The 15,245-nt window shown below is 41.2% G+C and overlaps 1 protein-coding gene across 1 annotated transcript in view; it reads left to right on the forward strand.

The window, feature by feature from the left end:
- The window catches only part of ZNF451 (zinc finger protein 451), a 32,305-nt gene extending 22,185 nt beyond the window's left edge, over positions 1-10,120 (forward strand). Inside the window, exons 14-16 of the mRNA XM_054279951.1 lie at positions 6,878-6,949; positions 7,604-7,616; positions 8,918-10,120. Of these exons, the coding sequence (XP_054135926.1) occupies positions 6,878-6,949; positions 7,604-7,616; positions 8,918-9,020 (188 nt within the window). The 3' untranslated portion in view covers positions 9,021-10,120. The remainder of the gene's footprint in view (positions 1-6,877; positions 6,950-7,603; positions 7,617-8,917) is intronic.
- The last annotated feature ends 5,125 nt before the right edge of the window (positions 10,121-15,245 follow it).

A 15,245-nucleotide genomic window follows, 5' to 3' on the forward strand; every position in this document is an offset into this window, starting at 1 on the left:
TACCTGGAGGCTGCAAACCTTAACTTGCTGTCTGGCTGCTCATTGTGTGTTCCACTTGAGTTGCACATGTAGTCATTATAAAAAAAAATCCTTGAACAGGAAATTGATGGAATGACACATGATTCCTTTGGCTGTTGGCATTCCTTAACAAACTTGTAAGGAACAGAACTGTCCCCTTTTTTAGTCAGTGTCACCAAGGGGAGACTCAAACAGCAAGAGCTGCCTTTGTCTCCCTGTCATGTATTAAAACATAGTATTAGAGAATTCACTGTTGGTAATAGGTCTGTACTTGCTGCATTGTGGGATGATGTTGTTACCAAGAGTTTATAAAGTTTTTCTTTAAAAAGAAAAAGCCACTACATAGTGCACAGCAGCAGCATCAGCCATCATTTGCAAGTCTTAATGTGGCAAAGCTGGTATTGGAGGGTTAAGGTGGAAAGTGGTGCAGTGTGTCATAGGCTGGTATAACTTGTTTACCTGTTACAGAGAAGCAGCTGAGTGTAAGGAAATGCAAACAAGAACTGCTTGCTTTGTGACTTTCTCAAGCTTATGGCTATTATTCTGGAGAGAGAAAAAAGTGAGAAACAGGACAGAGAATCATGTTGAAAAATATCAGGCCGTTGTTGGTATTGAATGAGCTGCAAAATGAGAAAGTTCTTTCCCTAAATCACCTTGACAGGGCTATCATTAGCTTCTGAGCAGCTGGATTGTGTTTGGATGTGGCAATCTGACAGGTGCATCTTGTGAACTGTTTTACCAGTACAACTGCTGTGGGAACTATAGTACTTCATTTATTTTAAAATAAGTAATAAAAATAAAATTTTCTGCATATGTTGCCATACGATACCAACTGTATGTTACTATAGGAAACCCTTGGCTGGAGGAGATGCTTGAACTTCTTTGAGGCATGACAAGAGTAGGCATTCTTGTTCGCTGCTGCTAAGCCTGAGTTCATAAATGAAGAAGGTTTTTGCTTTTATGGTGAAGCCACATCACATGACAAGAGCTTTGTGCACATTAACTGAGTGGTTTGGGAAGGGCAGAAGAGAAGAGTTTTCAGTGTCTTCCTTTATAACAAAAAAACCTGTAGTTGGCAGAAAAATATCATTATTCCATTATCTGTGTCTTGATGATATCCTGTGTGTTGAAAGTACACTTTTAATGAATGCTGGACAATGTTGAGGGCAAAGCTGATAGTAGGTTGTGGTCATCATATCCATCTGTACACTGACAGGAATGCCACAACTTTTTGGCTGACAAGTTGTTTTTGTGTAAGTCTTTAGCTTAACTGTATTTCTCCCAGTTATATTCAAATGAGATCCTTCAGTGACTGAGCTCTTATGTAAAACCAACTCTTAAATAATAAGAACAAATTTTTGAAAGTATTTCTTGTCCTTTCTTTTGAAGAGCCAGTCTGGCTCATGAGCCTGTCAGAGTCACTGGTGTACTGAATGTAGTTTTGTGTGCCAGATAGCCACCATGGCTCTTTCACTGACCCATAAAGTACATTTTCCTGTACTCAAATGGAGTTGCCAGCCTACATCCTCAATCTGCTGCTCTTGCCTGAAATGTTTAAATACTACCAAATGCAGATTCCATGAGTTTTATGTTTGGAAGAGCAGGATTTCAGTTCATTTTAATGAATGCTCCCAAGCTGCCTAGCTCCCACTATGCCCAAAAACTTTTGTTTTACCTACAGCCAACAAAATAATTTAAAAGGACAGAAGAACAAATTTAGAGAAGACATTGAGAATAGTTGCTTTACTTCTCCATAGTGAAGATTTTCATGGGTGAACATCCTTGTGTGGTGCAGTTTGAGGTCCAGTATTACTACATCTGTCCCATCTCTGCTTTTTCCAAACCAGCAGTTAACACAGATGGCAAATCACAGCCTCCAGGCCCTGATTTCCTGAATGTGAAACTGAATGTGAAGGGCATGGGCATCTGCAGAGTGATGCACTATGAATGAATTATGGTTTCTTCAGTAATATATTTCTTTATTATAGCAGCCACAGCTTGTTGCAGTAGAGAGTGATAAGAAAGTCATGCTTCAGTTGTAACCTGGTGTTAGCTGCAGCAGGAAGTTACCACTGGGTTTGGTATGCCAGTGGCATCTCTTGTATGTTCATGCCCTAGGGAGAAAGCCATGTGCTGACACCTACGATAATGAGTCTCAACAATTGGAGGCCAGTGCATGAACTGGGAAGACCTCACCACTCAGATCATACCAAAAAAATTCTTGAGGTTCAGCTTGAATCTGGCTTTGAATTTGAGAGAGGAGTCTAAGATAAAGGTTAGATGAAAGTCTGAGTGACTAATAATTATATTGGCCACAGTTTCCAAGAAATGCAATTGGAGGAGAGTGGCAGCTTGAAAGCTTTGTTTTTATTTGTTCTATGCTTGAATGAGCAACTGTAGGCAGAGATAGACAGAGTGAAGCTTGCTTTGCATGGAGGAAGAGAGGGCTTGTATGGTGGTAATCCTCAGCAAGGCGTAGCTGTACTTGCATTTACAGATGATATTACCTTAATATGAAGAGAGACTAGAGCAGTAAGCATTGGGGAGGAGTATGTGGGAAGGATCCTCCAGGGGCATATGAAAAAAGGAATAAAAGACAAGATTCTAGAATCCAGAGAAGGTGTTTTAAAGGCAGCATGGTCACACATACCAAATGTGATTGCTAACAAAGATAAGGGTGGGGTACTGATCTAAAGCTTTTGGCTAAGTAATTCCTGGGATCCTGACTGAGTTAACAAATTGTATCCATAAGGTAGCACTAAAACTCCAGAGAGCAGCTGCAAGAGGAGAAGGGTCAGTGGTTGGAGAGACAGCGTGATGTGAATGCCACTGTACATTGGAATGGGAAAGGGGCAGGTGAGATTGGGAGTTACTGACAAGACTGAGAGAAGGAGTATTTTTGGAGGGAAGTGGAGGTGGGATGTGAGACTGTACAGGAGACAAGAGGTGTGTTGTGTGGTAAGGGAGCAGGAGGAAGGCTGGGGAAGGAAAGTTGAGTCTCTGGTGCTAAACCTGATGGAAATTATGAAAGGGTTGGTGGTAACTGGGGTGGTTGCAAAAGAAGAAGATTAGTGGCAGGATATAGAATAAGATACAGTGGGGGGATGTTACCCTGAGCTGTGTGGGCAGCTAATCCAAACTCAGGCTGGGGTGCTTTGATGGCAGGACAGTGGGTGGCGCTTACATTCTGTGAAAGTTACCAGTCTTTCCCCAGAAGAAGAAGCTCAGAGACATGAAATGTCAAAAAATAATTCTGAGCTCTAAATTCATCCGGAGTTTGCCTTCCCGTTTTCTCATTCTTCCAGTAGGAGTATGTCAGTATGTGAGGCCAGTAGTGAGCAGTAGGATTTCTTTTGAAAGAACAGGTACAGTCACAGGTTCTTACCTGATGTGTATTTGATAAAATGTATTACTAGAGAAGAGTACAAGAAATCTTAAGATCTCTTGCCTCTGAAACTGGGCAGCTGCTTTTCCTCTGACACCAAAGGAGTTGGGAGCTATAGCATGTGCTAAGGATTTTAGCAAGAGGGACAGGACATATCTGGTTTCTCAAAATTAGAAGATGCCAGCTGTGGCATCTCATTATTAGAAGATGCCAGCAGTTTCAGCAGTGTATGTTGATGAAGTGTGGGCTGGATGAGAAAACTGAGGTGGATTGAAAGCTGGCTGAACCACCAGACCTGGAACATGGTGATCTGTGGCATGGAGGTCAGGAGCCAGCTGTGTCCCAGTACAGGGGCTGATCCTTTTTAATATCTGTTAATGCCCTAGATGATGGGGCAGAGTATACCTACAGCAAGTGTGTTGATGACAGAACTGGGAGTGGCAGTTGGTGCACCACAGGAACTGTGCTGCCATCCAGAGGAACCTTGACAGGAGAGAAGTGGACTCACAGTGAATCTCATGAAGTTCAACAAAGGGAAGTGGAGAATTCTGCATCTGGGGAGAAACAGCCTCAAGCATCAATATATGATGAGCAGGAGTCAACTAGCTGGGAAATAGCTTTGTAGGGAAGAACCTGGTGGTTCTGGTGGACAGCAGGTTGACTGTGAGCTAATGTGTGCTCTGGTGGATGAGAGGTTCCACAGTACCCTGGGCTGCTTTAGGAAGATTGTTGCCAGTAGGTTGAGGAAGATTATTTCACTTTATTCAGTAAGGTCATATCTAACAAGTTTGGAGCTCCCCGCTACATTGTCTTTTGAGTACTGCTCAAAAGCTATCTGGACAGAGTCCTGGGCAATAGATGATTCTGACTGAGCTGGGAGGCTGGACAGTATGACTTCAGAGGTCCCTTCCAATCTCCATCATTCTGTGACATTGCCTGACCAGTCTGGTAGCGTTTTATGATGGAGCAACTGCAGTGCTTGACAAGGGAAGGCTGTGATATCTGCCTGGACTTGTTGGTGGATAAGGAATTGGCTGGATGGACATTGCCAGAGAGCTGTAGTCAGTGGCTGCATGTCAAAGTGAAGGCTGGTGACAGATGGTGACCCCCGGGGACTCTGCCTTGGGACCAGTGCTTTTCGGTCTCTTTACTGGTGACACGGACAGTGGAATCAAGGGCAGCCTCAGCAGGTTTGCAGATGACATGAAGCTGAGCGGTGCAGTTGCACCTGAAGGATGGGATGTCATCCAGCAACACTTGGACAGACTTGAGAAGTGGGCCCATGAGAACCTCAGGAAGTTCCACAGGGCCAAGTGCAAGGTGCTGCACCTGGCTGGGGATAATTCCAGACATGAATACAGCCTGGGAGAAGAGCTGCATGTGAACAGACCAGTGAAGGACTTGGGGGGTCTCATGGATGAAAAGCTGGACATGAGCCAGCAGTGTGCAGTCACAACCCAGAAGGCCAATGGCATCCTGGGCTGCATCAAAAGAGGAGTGGCCAGCAGGTCAAGGGAGGGGATTCTGCCCCTCTGCTCCGGCTTCATGAGACCCCACAAGGGTGCTGTGTTCTGGGTCCTCAGCACAAGAAAGTCATGGATCTCTTCAAGTGGGTCCAAAGCAGGCCACAAAGATGATCAGAGAGCTGGAAAGAAAGGCTGAGAGTGTTGTGGTTGTTCATCCTGGAGCACAGAAGGCTCTGAGGAGACCACATTGTGGCCTTCCAGTACTGAAAGAGGCCTTATAAAAAAGGACTTTTTATGTGGGCAGATAGTGACAAGACAAGGAGGAATGATTTTGTACTAAAGGAAGATTTGGATTAGATGGTAGGAAGAAATTATTTACTTTGAGGGTAGTGAGGCACTTGACCAGTTGCCCAGAAAAGCTGTGGGTGCCCCATCGCTGGAAGTGTTTTTATGTCATGTGTACTAAGCCAAGAATTGAGTTAGGGAGTGATTGCTTCAACTGTTCCACCTCTAACAGGTATAAAACTTTTTAGAGTGGTCTGACATGTCTTCCAGGCTGGAAGATTAAAAGGATAGTTAATTAGGAAGAAGCCACTTGCAAAAAGCCTTTCCTTTGTGCTTTTTCCTCCCTTTCATTAGTAATTGTAGTGACTGCTGTGGGGGATGAAGGGGTGTGGATTTTTCTTTCCTTTGCTTTGCTTTGGAAAATGATGTCAGAATTAGTATCTCGTCTGCTCAGAAATAGTAGGCAGCCCCAAAAAGAGTTCACAGTCGGTCTGCCAAGTAAGTGGAGAAATAACATTTAAATTTGTGGCATATTTTTGGGCTGCTGATCACTGTTTGACACCAGCTGTTGGAATTTTTATTCCTGGAATTGGGAAAGTCAGCAAGGTTCTGCTCAAACAGGTTGTGTGTCAGAGGTTTGAAAACAAATTTTGGAAGCTTACCTGACAATTTGAATAGCTAAGTTGGGTAATTCAAAATGCCAGAAGTCACACAGTCAGTAAATTAGATGGCCATATCAGAAAGTTCTTTGTTGGTTGATGTAATCAGAAGTATACAGATGTATTAATAAATGTGATGACTTTAAGGGGAGTGCTTCTGTTGGTATGACTGCAGGAGACCTTGTTGATTGCTAATACTGTAAGACCTCATTACAGAGACCATCTCCCAAAATAGCAATAGCCTGTAGCAGGAGCATGAATGCATAACGTGACTCATTGGCTTGGCTTTTAACCTGTACTTTACTGTGCCTCTGTTTCATGGGGAAAAAAACAACCAACAACAAACTAAACCAACCAACCAAACCCCTCACCACTTCAGGTACACTAGACACTTCAAAACAAAGCTGTCCTTCTGGAGCTGGAAACCAGCCTTGTGGAGAGTGTTATTAAGAAAGGGAAAAGTTGTGGAGCTTTGACTGGGCTGGGTTGTGATGAACTAACAGATTAAACTAAATCTATCAACCTTCTGCTTATATGAGACTTGAACAGCAACATCTGCTGGATTGCACTGCTCAGTTGAGTTTTAGCACTCCATTGTTCAAATGCAGTATTTGGGGAATAAAACACAGCTACAGTCATGTGTAGGCAGAGACACACTAAGACACTTCTTCCCATAATGAAATCCTTGATACATTTTATAGAAAGTGAGTAATTTATAGAAAGTGAGTCATTTTTAATAACTGAATATTACCAAACCCCCCACAAATGCAGCTGACACAGCAGCTTCTGCACCTATTATTTCTCGTTGCTGCTTTACCGTAATAAAAAATTGCAGCAATCTGCCTCTAGATTGTGGGGACAAGGGAAAGGAGGTAGCTGAAAAATAACTTTCTCCTGAGTTACTGTCTTAAACTACCACTGGAATGTATTTTTATCTTGATTTTTTTATGTCATAACAAGTGTACTCTTCAAATCAGTTGGTGTTACAGTAAGAGAAATGCAAGAGAGGCTGTTAATATCTTTATTAGAAGCAATGTGTCATTTATTTCATTTGTGCATTTAAGGTTCAGATAGTGAAGAGGATGAAGATATGAAAGAAACACTGAAGCGGAGCTTAGAAGAAACAAAGAAAGAAGGTCTGTCAGTTTTTACTTTTCTGTGTTCAAGAGCACTATTAATTATGGAAGATACAGAAACTGAACTTACAAACAGTTTTACAGCAAGTGACCTCTTAGGAATACTCTCTAAATTAGGTTGGGCAGTCTTGAGTAGTGAAGATTGCTGTGGTGAGTTATAAGTATAAAAAGTATAAAAAGAAAAGTATGCCATCAAACTAAAAATCTATTTCATTGGACACCACAGGGTACCAGTCAGTTAAAGACTAGACTGAGTTCACTTTGTACCAGTTTAATATGACTGTGTTGTCTCAGAGCAGAACTATTGACTAATCAGTTGAACTTCTGAATAAATGCAAGATTAGATATCATTTCACAATAAAGCACTCTGATCTCCTGAAAGAGCTGTAGAGTTATGCACAAGGTTGAATCAGCATCACATCTGTCCATTCACATCCTATCTTACATGATTTGAAATTGTTTTCATCCTTTTGCTGTTGAGCTTACTGGTGGTGTTCAGTGTAGTCACGCATTTTTGGTGACAGACCACAATGTACTTTGAGAATAACTTATTGTTAAAGACTTGATTCTGCCCCTCCACCTAATGGAAATAAACTAAAAAAGTTGTACAAGCTCTGTGATAAAACTGATTACTCATCAATCTTATGTTCCCAGAATTTATTCAGTTGTAAGTTTACCAGCTGTTACTAAACACTGTTTTTAAGTGTCCAGCCTTCATCTCCAGCACTGAAAGTTTGGTGCATTCAGCCCCCCCACCCCAGTACTGGGATAGCAGTGGCATTTGGTGTATGCAGGAGGTCCCACTTCTGAGGCTGCAGTGCAGAGGCACCTGACCTTCTGAAGCAGCCTGGCTGCAGATGAGTCACAGCTTGGACCTTATTCTGTACTTTTGTGCAGGTTTAGTGGCTAAATAACATATTTTAATGCAAGCAGTTGTCAGCAGATGGATTTTGGTCTTTGTTTGGTTTTGTTTGTTTCTGTGAGCATGTAATATTTTTCTTTAAGCAATTCTTATTTTATCAGTAGTTCTGGACATTACAGGAAAGTCCAGATGCATGAGAGAGCAGCCAGTGATATGATCTCTGTTCCAAATCTCAGCCTTGCATAAAACAGCCCAACAATTATTACAGTTTTAAAATTCTATTTCCTTTTTCATAAGAATAGACAAATCCTTCTTTTTAATAGGATGTGCTTGTGTCCTCCTAAAGCAGAAGATGAGTAATTCATGAATGACAGTGTCTGAAAGCTGCTTTAATTTTTCCAGCTATATTTTTTATATTAATATTTGCTGTGTGTACAAACCTTGTCAAATTTATGCTATTTGATTACTTACACCAAGCAATTAGTGCCCAAAACAACCTAAATGTAATGCAAACACAGTTTCTTTTTTGAGTATTATGAAAGTTGTTTGAGATCGTTAAGAAGTCAGATGAGTGCAATGCAATTTTTCTCCTCACCACCAAAACTGTAACAGCCCTGATCTAGACTATTCTCACTGCTGAGATTGACTTTTATCTACTTGTCTGGCCTACCTGGTAAGAGTGACAACACTGCTGCCAAGTCAGAATGTAGATATGGGCATATCTCTGGATAAGGAACTGGAAAGAAAATACTGAAACCTCTCTGCTTGTTATGTATATACATTGGGTTTTTTTAATACTTTGTTTATTTTTCTTGGTGCATACCTATGGGTTCTAATCTTGCTTTTAGTTTGAGCAGTAAATACAGAGTTACAATTATGGTCCTAAACTAATCATTGGGCTGCTCCTGGTTAAGACAGTGAAAAGTTGTAGAGTTGTTTTCCACATTTTGCAGTGTTGAAAAGATAGCATAAAACAAGGAGGGGAAATATTTTCATCTGTTTCTTAAGGGTTTTTTGCAGTCTGCTGACATTGCCCACAGAAATAAGTTCATGGTTTATGTAGTAATATTAAGGTAGTTGTGTTTATGTCTAGTTATCAATTGCAGTTTGACATTACAGTCTTTTTTTATTTATGCAGAACTGCAAGATGCAGAACTGCAAGATGCAGAACTGCAAGAAGCTATCAAAAGGAGCCTTGAGGAAATGTAAAGGAAGATACTTCAGTACACTAACACCATGCCATCAGAACTGCTCACAAAAATGGAAGCTTGTTCCATCTATTTACAAGGGTTCAAAAATGCCACTTTTGAAATGTCTGTAATTGTTAGATTAATAATCTGATGTCCTCTGTCATATTGGTGAACAGCTGGAGTTTATTCATATTCACAGCAATGTGTTATGTTTGATAAAAAAAGAATTTTAAGCCTTTTCATATTTGTTTCTAAGGGGTGATGACTAAATCTCTACAATTTAGCAGTTTGAAATTGTTGCCTAATTAGTAGGCTGGTCTTACTAGGTATTTTGGGGTTCCTGGTTGTTTGGGTTTCTTTTCTTAAATTGGTTCTTGTATTTAATTTTTTTTTTGTCACAAAATGTAATTGTCTTTATTTACTTTTTCATGTGGTCTTTGCAACAGATAAAAATAGTAAACTCCAGTTATCTCAGATTTGCCTGGCTAATCTTGTTATAAAGAGAAGCTTAGATCCCAGGGTTGTTGAACATATGGCTTAACTCTTGCCTGTGGCTGGTTTTACTTCATAGGCCATGATTTTGTCTCTGTCCTGTTTGTTATAAATGTCTGAATCAGAACCACAGGCTGTAGTTTACCAGCTTCATTTTTATAAATATGTTTTGTTTTTTTCAAAAGTGGTAGAGTATTTGGATTTGATGACTTAAGGTTTGATGACTTCATTTGAGTCATCAAATGAGAGTTTGATGGCTCTCCCTTACCTGAAGCAGGAACAACCTTTTAAGGAAACAGAATCTAAATAAACTTTCTAGTTTCTGTTTGGACTACATGTGAGAAGATTTAAACTGTAATATTTCTGTATACTATAGTCTTTGCTCTCTTCTGCTCATGAAGAGGTGGCATTGGATAAATGGATGTAAATGTGCTAATTATTTTTGTACTGTCCTTACTTTAATTATTTTTGTTGAAATTTATCTGTCATCTTTCTCAGTTTTGTTTAAAAATACCTATGCAAACTGTCCAGCTTTACCAGCCTGTTATCCTTCAGTTTATGACTGCTGTCAATCAGTAAGAATTCACAGTGTAATAAAATGCCACTCTAATTCTTTTCTATGATTCACTCACCTTGTGAGTTTGCTTCTACCTGCTGTATCCTTAAATATTCATTATGGAAGTAGATACATGTTGTGGAGAATATGGTGTGGGTAAGGCTGGATTTTCTCACTATTCCAAAGTGTCAGTGTGGCTACAGCTGTTTGTCATCATGGTTAGAAAAGCTGGAAGACTGACACTGGTTTATTTCTAATCATCACTCTGATACAAATGCTATCTCTGAAGCAAGTAGAATTAAGAAGAATCTGGTGAGGTATTTAGCACTCATTAGCAATCATACAGCTTGAAGAAACTGTTCAAATGCCAGAAAATAGTTGGAACACTTAGAATGCATTTGAGTGTGACTCCCAAGTGTTACAGGGTGAACCGGACCCTCTTAGTGGTTTTCTGTAACCCTGTCCCGCAGCCACAGGAGCTGACGGGTGCCGGCTACGAGGAGACCACGGACGCCGCCACTCCCAGGTTCTTCACAAGAATCCCAGGTAGTGGTGCCGTCTGCGGCGTGGTGGCACACGTGAGAGCGGGACTGCGAAGCACTGAGGGGAAGGAGGGAGAGAGCGGACACTCGTATGGGTGCCACAGCCTTTATTGTCCCGGGCGGGACCAGTGATGGTGTCAGAGAACCGTCCGGGGAGGCACTGACAAAGGGGATGGGCCTGACAGGAGGAGACACGAGGGAACCAATGCACGAAGCCCAGGGGAGGAGCGAGGGACACAACTGAAGCAATAAGGATTGCATAGGGGAGGGAAAAGGCTCAGGAGACAAATCATCTCTTCAGTAAGGGATAACTGACATAGAAGTTTCTCGAAATAAAGGCGGGGGGGATGGTTACAGTGATGGACAGGAAACTAGGCAGCACCAGGAGGGAGGAGATAAACTTATAAGGACATAAAGGGAAGGACCAGGGGATCGGTTACTTTGACAGGCAGGTCACTGGCGGGAAAACAAGGGACAAACAACTCAGGGACAAACCACTGTGAGGGAGGAACATGGGGGGAACCGAGGGTCAAACCATAATCTCAACTTATAAAAAATAACCAACTTTACAACAAAACCTGTATAAAACACACAATGCTACAGTTTTCCCTTGTGTCTATTGCTTGCTTTCCTACTGCCAGTCTTGGATTAATTGTACTCTTGATAAAATTCAGGTGTGTAGTCATACTGCTGCTGAGGGAGCCTATTTTGGGAGATTTTGAGTTGTCTTTAGCTATTTAATTGACTACTGTCTTTAGCTTAAATCAGTTCCAGATTTTTTCCCACCCTTTTTCCTAGTGCTTCTGTTAAAGGACTGAATGAAACAGAAAACAATTTTTATCCTCAAAAGCATCTCCTTCTAGGTTATACAAGTTTTTGGGCAGGTTTTTTTCCCATATAGATCCTGAAGTTTCCAATTCCTTTCACGTGAAAAGGTGTTTCAGTCTGAGAAAGTTCTTTGGCTCAACAGTGTTTAAAACCTGGATAGATCATCTTCTCCAGATTCTGCTATGTTAGAATTTGATTATGTACTTTTTTTCATAACATTTTATTCTGTCATAAATTTAAATTTGCTTGTACCTGATGGGCCATGACTTAATTGGTTGCATTTAAAAAAAAAAAAAAGTCCTGTGTGCACATACATTCCGTATACTTGAAGCTCCACTTATTAAACACATTGTGTTGGCCTTGTCATCTGCTTACCAAAACAAATGGCAATTCTCAACCATTGCTGCCTTGGCTTTTATAAAACAACTAATCACAGTTCTAGTTTCTCTGTTATTTTTATAGCACTAATCTTCAGAATTAGCAACATCTTGAAATTTGGCCTCATTTTGAAGACAATTTTGGTCTCTTTGAGGTTCTCTTTTAACTCACATTTTTCTTTGTGAAATTTTCTGCCATCACAGGCTTCTGATACTTATGTTTCCAGAAGAACAGAGAAAATCAGATTCTTAAAACACTGCATGTACAGACATGTGACTTGTTACTCACCAGCATCTTGTGGTTGAACACCTTCAGCTAGAAAAGTTGTCTTGTAAATGTGTTTCAGAATGCAATGGTTTTGTCTGGTGAGTCTTGTTTAACTGGCTGAAATTTTTGAGGTTTGTCCTTCGTATGCTGAGAAATCTGCCTGCGTTTACAAGCACAACCTGTCTGTTAAAAGGGGCTTGCCCAGCACATTTGTACTAGAAATCATTTGTCTGCCCTTTTCAAGAGCATTTACTTTTGCAGTGATGTTTGAGTTCATCCTTCATTAGCCTAAAGTAATTCAGTTGTGCTACTGTGTATTTATCTTTAATGAGGAAAAAGTCTAATCTCTAACTGACTACCACGAGCTGTTCATCTCAGTGCTTTTAATTTCTCTATGGTGCATGTGTTAAGTTTTGTAAAACTGAAATTGTGACAACTTGAGAGATAAGGCTCTTAATTCTTTAGTACTTTTTGTGCCACATTCTTACAAAACAAAATCCCTTTTTGGTCATATTCAGAGACAAGGTGAGATGCCAAATAAGCCAGTTCAACTGTTACTAGAGTCACTGGAGCACTGAAGTGTTATATCTGCCTGGTTGCTTCTGTTATTTAATAATATTAAAAAGAGAGACATTAGCTGACTCTAAGATACTTGCCTTCTATATATATGTTTTGGGTGGTGGGTTAGTTTTCATAGCTCTTCAAGGAATACAGAAATGACCACCACTGCTCCTGTAGTGGTCATGGAATGCAAACCTTTATGAAATCTTTACCAAATATAGTGAAGTTTATAGAGGTATGAAGTTATGCCATCGTCTTTCTTAAAAGGAAAGTGTTCTATCATCTGCTTGCAGTGTCCTGGCTGTGTTTACAGAGACTGCTGTAAATTGGAAGGAGGTGAGGAGGATGAATGATGAATTGTTTCAAAATTAATTCAGAAAAATTGGCTTACATTAGCACAAATATACTTTCTGGCAATTCTTTCCAGCTAAGCAGCTTTATGAAAGTCTGCATCTGCATTTTTCTTTAGTACTTCTAAACCCCTTCAAGTTTCCTGTAGAAATTCTTAGTTCAAGTGGTTTGGTGCTCAGTAGTAACAATATGGGTCAAATAATATGGCCTGAGATAATTCTAAAAGTGAATGTAAGCAAGTCAGAACATTTATGGCAAATGGCAAGAACATGCCAAGTGTGTACTTGAACAGCAAAGCTCTGCGTGCATGGAAATTTAATATAAAGTTCCCTTTGTAAATCTGTGCAAATTGGCTTTCACTGACTGCAATACCCTAATTTCTGGTAGTCCTTCCCTTTGGTTTTTTGCTCAGAGCTCCACTGTCAATCCACCAAGCATCTTCAGCTGTACAGAATGCACTGGCTCATTTAATTGTCAGCTTTGCTCCAGTGAGAATGAACGGCTGCATGCCCCAAAATGGTCACAGCAGCTCTCAGATTGCCCCTGAGACAGAGGGCTTCATTCACACTTCTAAAAGGCCTGGGACCTCAGGGCTTGCCCACACAGTAAAACAACTGCAGCATGTAGAGGCAAACCCAGGGCTAGTTTTAATTAGCATCAGTAAGAACAGCAGAAAACACACAGCAGCACAGGTTCAGCAGGTGTGAAGTGAGGGGGCAGCCTACTGTGATAGCAGACATGTATTTTGATTGAAAACATACCCTGAAAAGTCAGCTTGGCACGTCTTTATCGTTATTGTTGCAGTGCTGGGGAGACTGCAGGCTGGTTTTGGTTGGCTGGCCTGAGCCATGGATGCGTCCTTCAGCCATGTCTGGGAACTGTTGTGTTTGCAGAAGACCTGTGCACAAGGAAGTTCTTAACCACTGAATGGTTTGGGTTGGAAGAAGCCTTAAAATCATCTGGTTCCAGCCTGCTGTGGAGAGGAACACCTCCCACTAGACCAGGCTGGTCAGAGTCCCATCCAACCTGGCCTTGCACATTTTCAGGGATGAATTATCCACAGCTTCTCTGGACAACCTGTTCCAGTGCCCTCACCACCCTCACAGAAAAGAATTTCTTCCTAGTAACTAACCTAAATTTCCCATGTTTCAACTTGAAAATACAAAGTTCCTGTAGGTGAAGGCAGGAAAATAATCCTGCATGGCATTTCTTGGGTGTGGACTTTCTCTTTGATCCTGTTCCATGACAGCTCATGTGTTAGGGTATGTGACAAGGTATATATCAGGGTTTGAAATAAGGCAAAGCTGGAATTAAGGTGCTATTTAGTAGTGTTACAATTTGCAGTGCTTTTGGTGTAGGTCATCTCCCTGGTTCTGGGACTTGCACAGGTACTTCAGATGTCTGAGACCTGGGAAAGTTGCTCTTTCTGCTGTCTCAAGGGATTCTGTGCATGTGAATGAGACTTCTGTTCATTGCTCTTTTGCAATCAGCACCCATTTTTTACAAGGCTGTAGTTTAAACAAGAGACAGCCAGTGCTTTCACTGCTGTGATGGGAATGCAGGAACACTGGGACACACACTCTCTCCTCATGTTTTTGCTGGTGCCTATAGCCAGAGCAGGGCTGTGCAGTCCTTCACATGACCACAGATGTGGGGACATGGGAGAAGACAGGGATGCTAGCATGGCATCACCAGAAGTCCTGATTGTGCTTCACCACTCATGGCAAGGAGGAGAATGAAATATGTGCCTTGTTTCATGTGTGGGGGCCCTTCCTCCTGCTTGCCTCCCCAAAGGACCCAATTCCTGCCTTTGTGTCCTCAAAATTCCCCCAATTCAGCTGTGAATCAGTTTCCTTCCTGCAGAGATGGACCCCAATCTTTCTAGACCAACCAGTTATTATTTTGGAAAAGTGATGCCAATTGTCCCTTTACATACCTTTGCAAAAATAGAGGGGATGGGGGGCAATCTACTCTAGAGAGCAGGAAAAGCTGTTTTCAAGGTTCTTCCAAGTCTCTGAAAGGGAAATATCCCAGCTTTTCCAGGCAATAATTTCAAGACTTGTCCTGGAAGACCATTTTTGCTTTTAAATTTGCATTTTGTTTTCACAGTTTTGCTATTCTTCCTTCCCATGTAAAATGTCCTTTTGCTGTTAAAGAGGTTAAGTCAAGTGTGATACATTTGGACACTTAAAGCTGTTCTGCGCCTCTGATCCAGTTGTAACTTGTGGAATTAAAGCCCTGTTTACCTGTGGAGGAAAAAAATGTTCAG

The sequence above is a fragment of the Melozone crissalis genome, unplaced genomic scaffold (assembly GCF_028551555.1).
Source record: "Melozone crissalis strain CALT ecotype California unplaced genomic scaffold, PUWL_Pcris_2 ptg000027l_1, whole genome shotgun sequence".
NCBI classification, from domain to species: domain Eukaryota; kingdom Metazoa; phylum Chordata; class Aves; order Passeriformes; family Passerellidae; genus Melozone; species Melozone crissalis.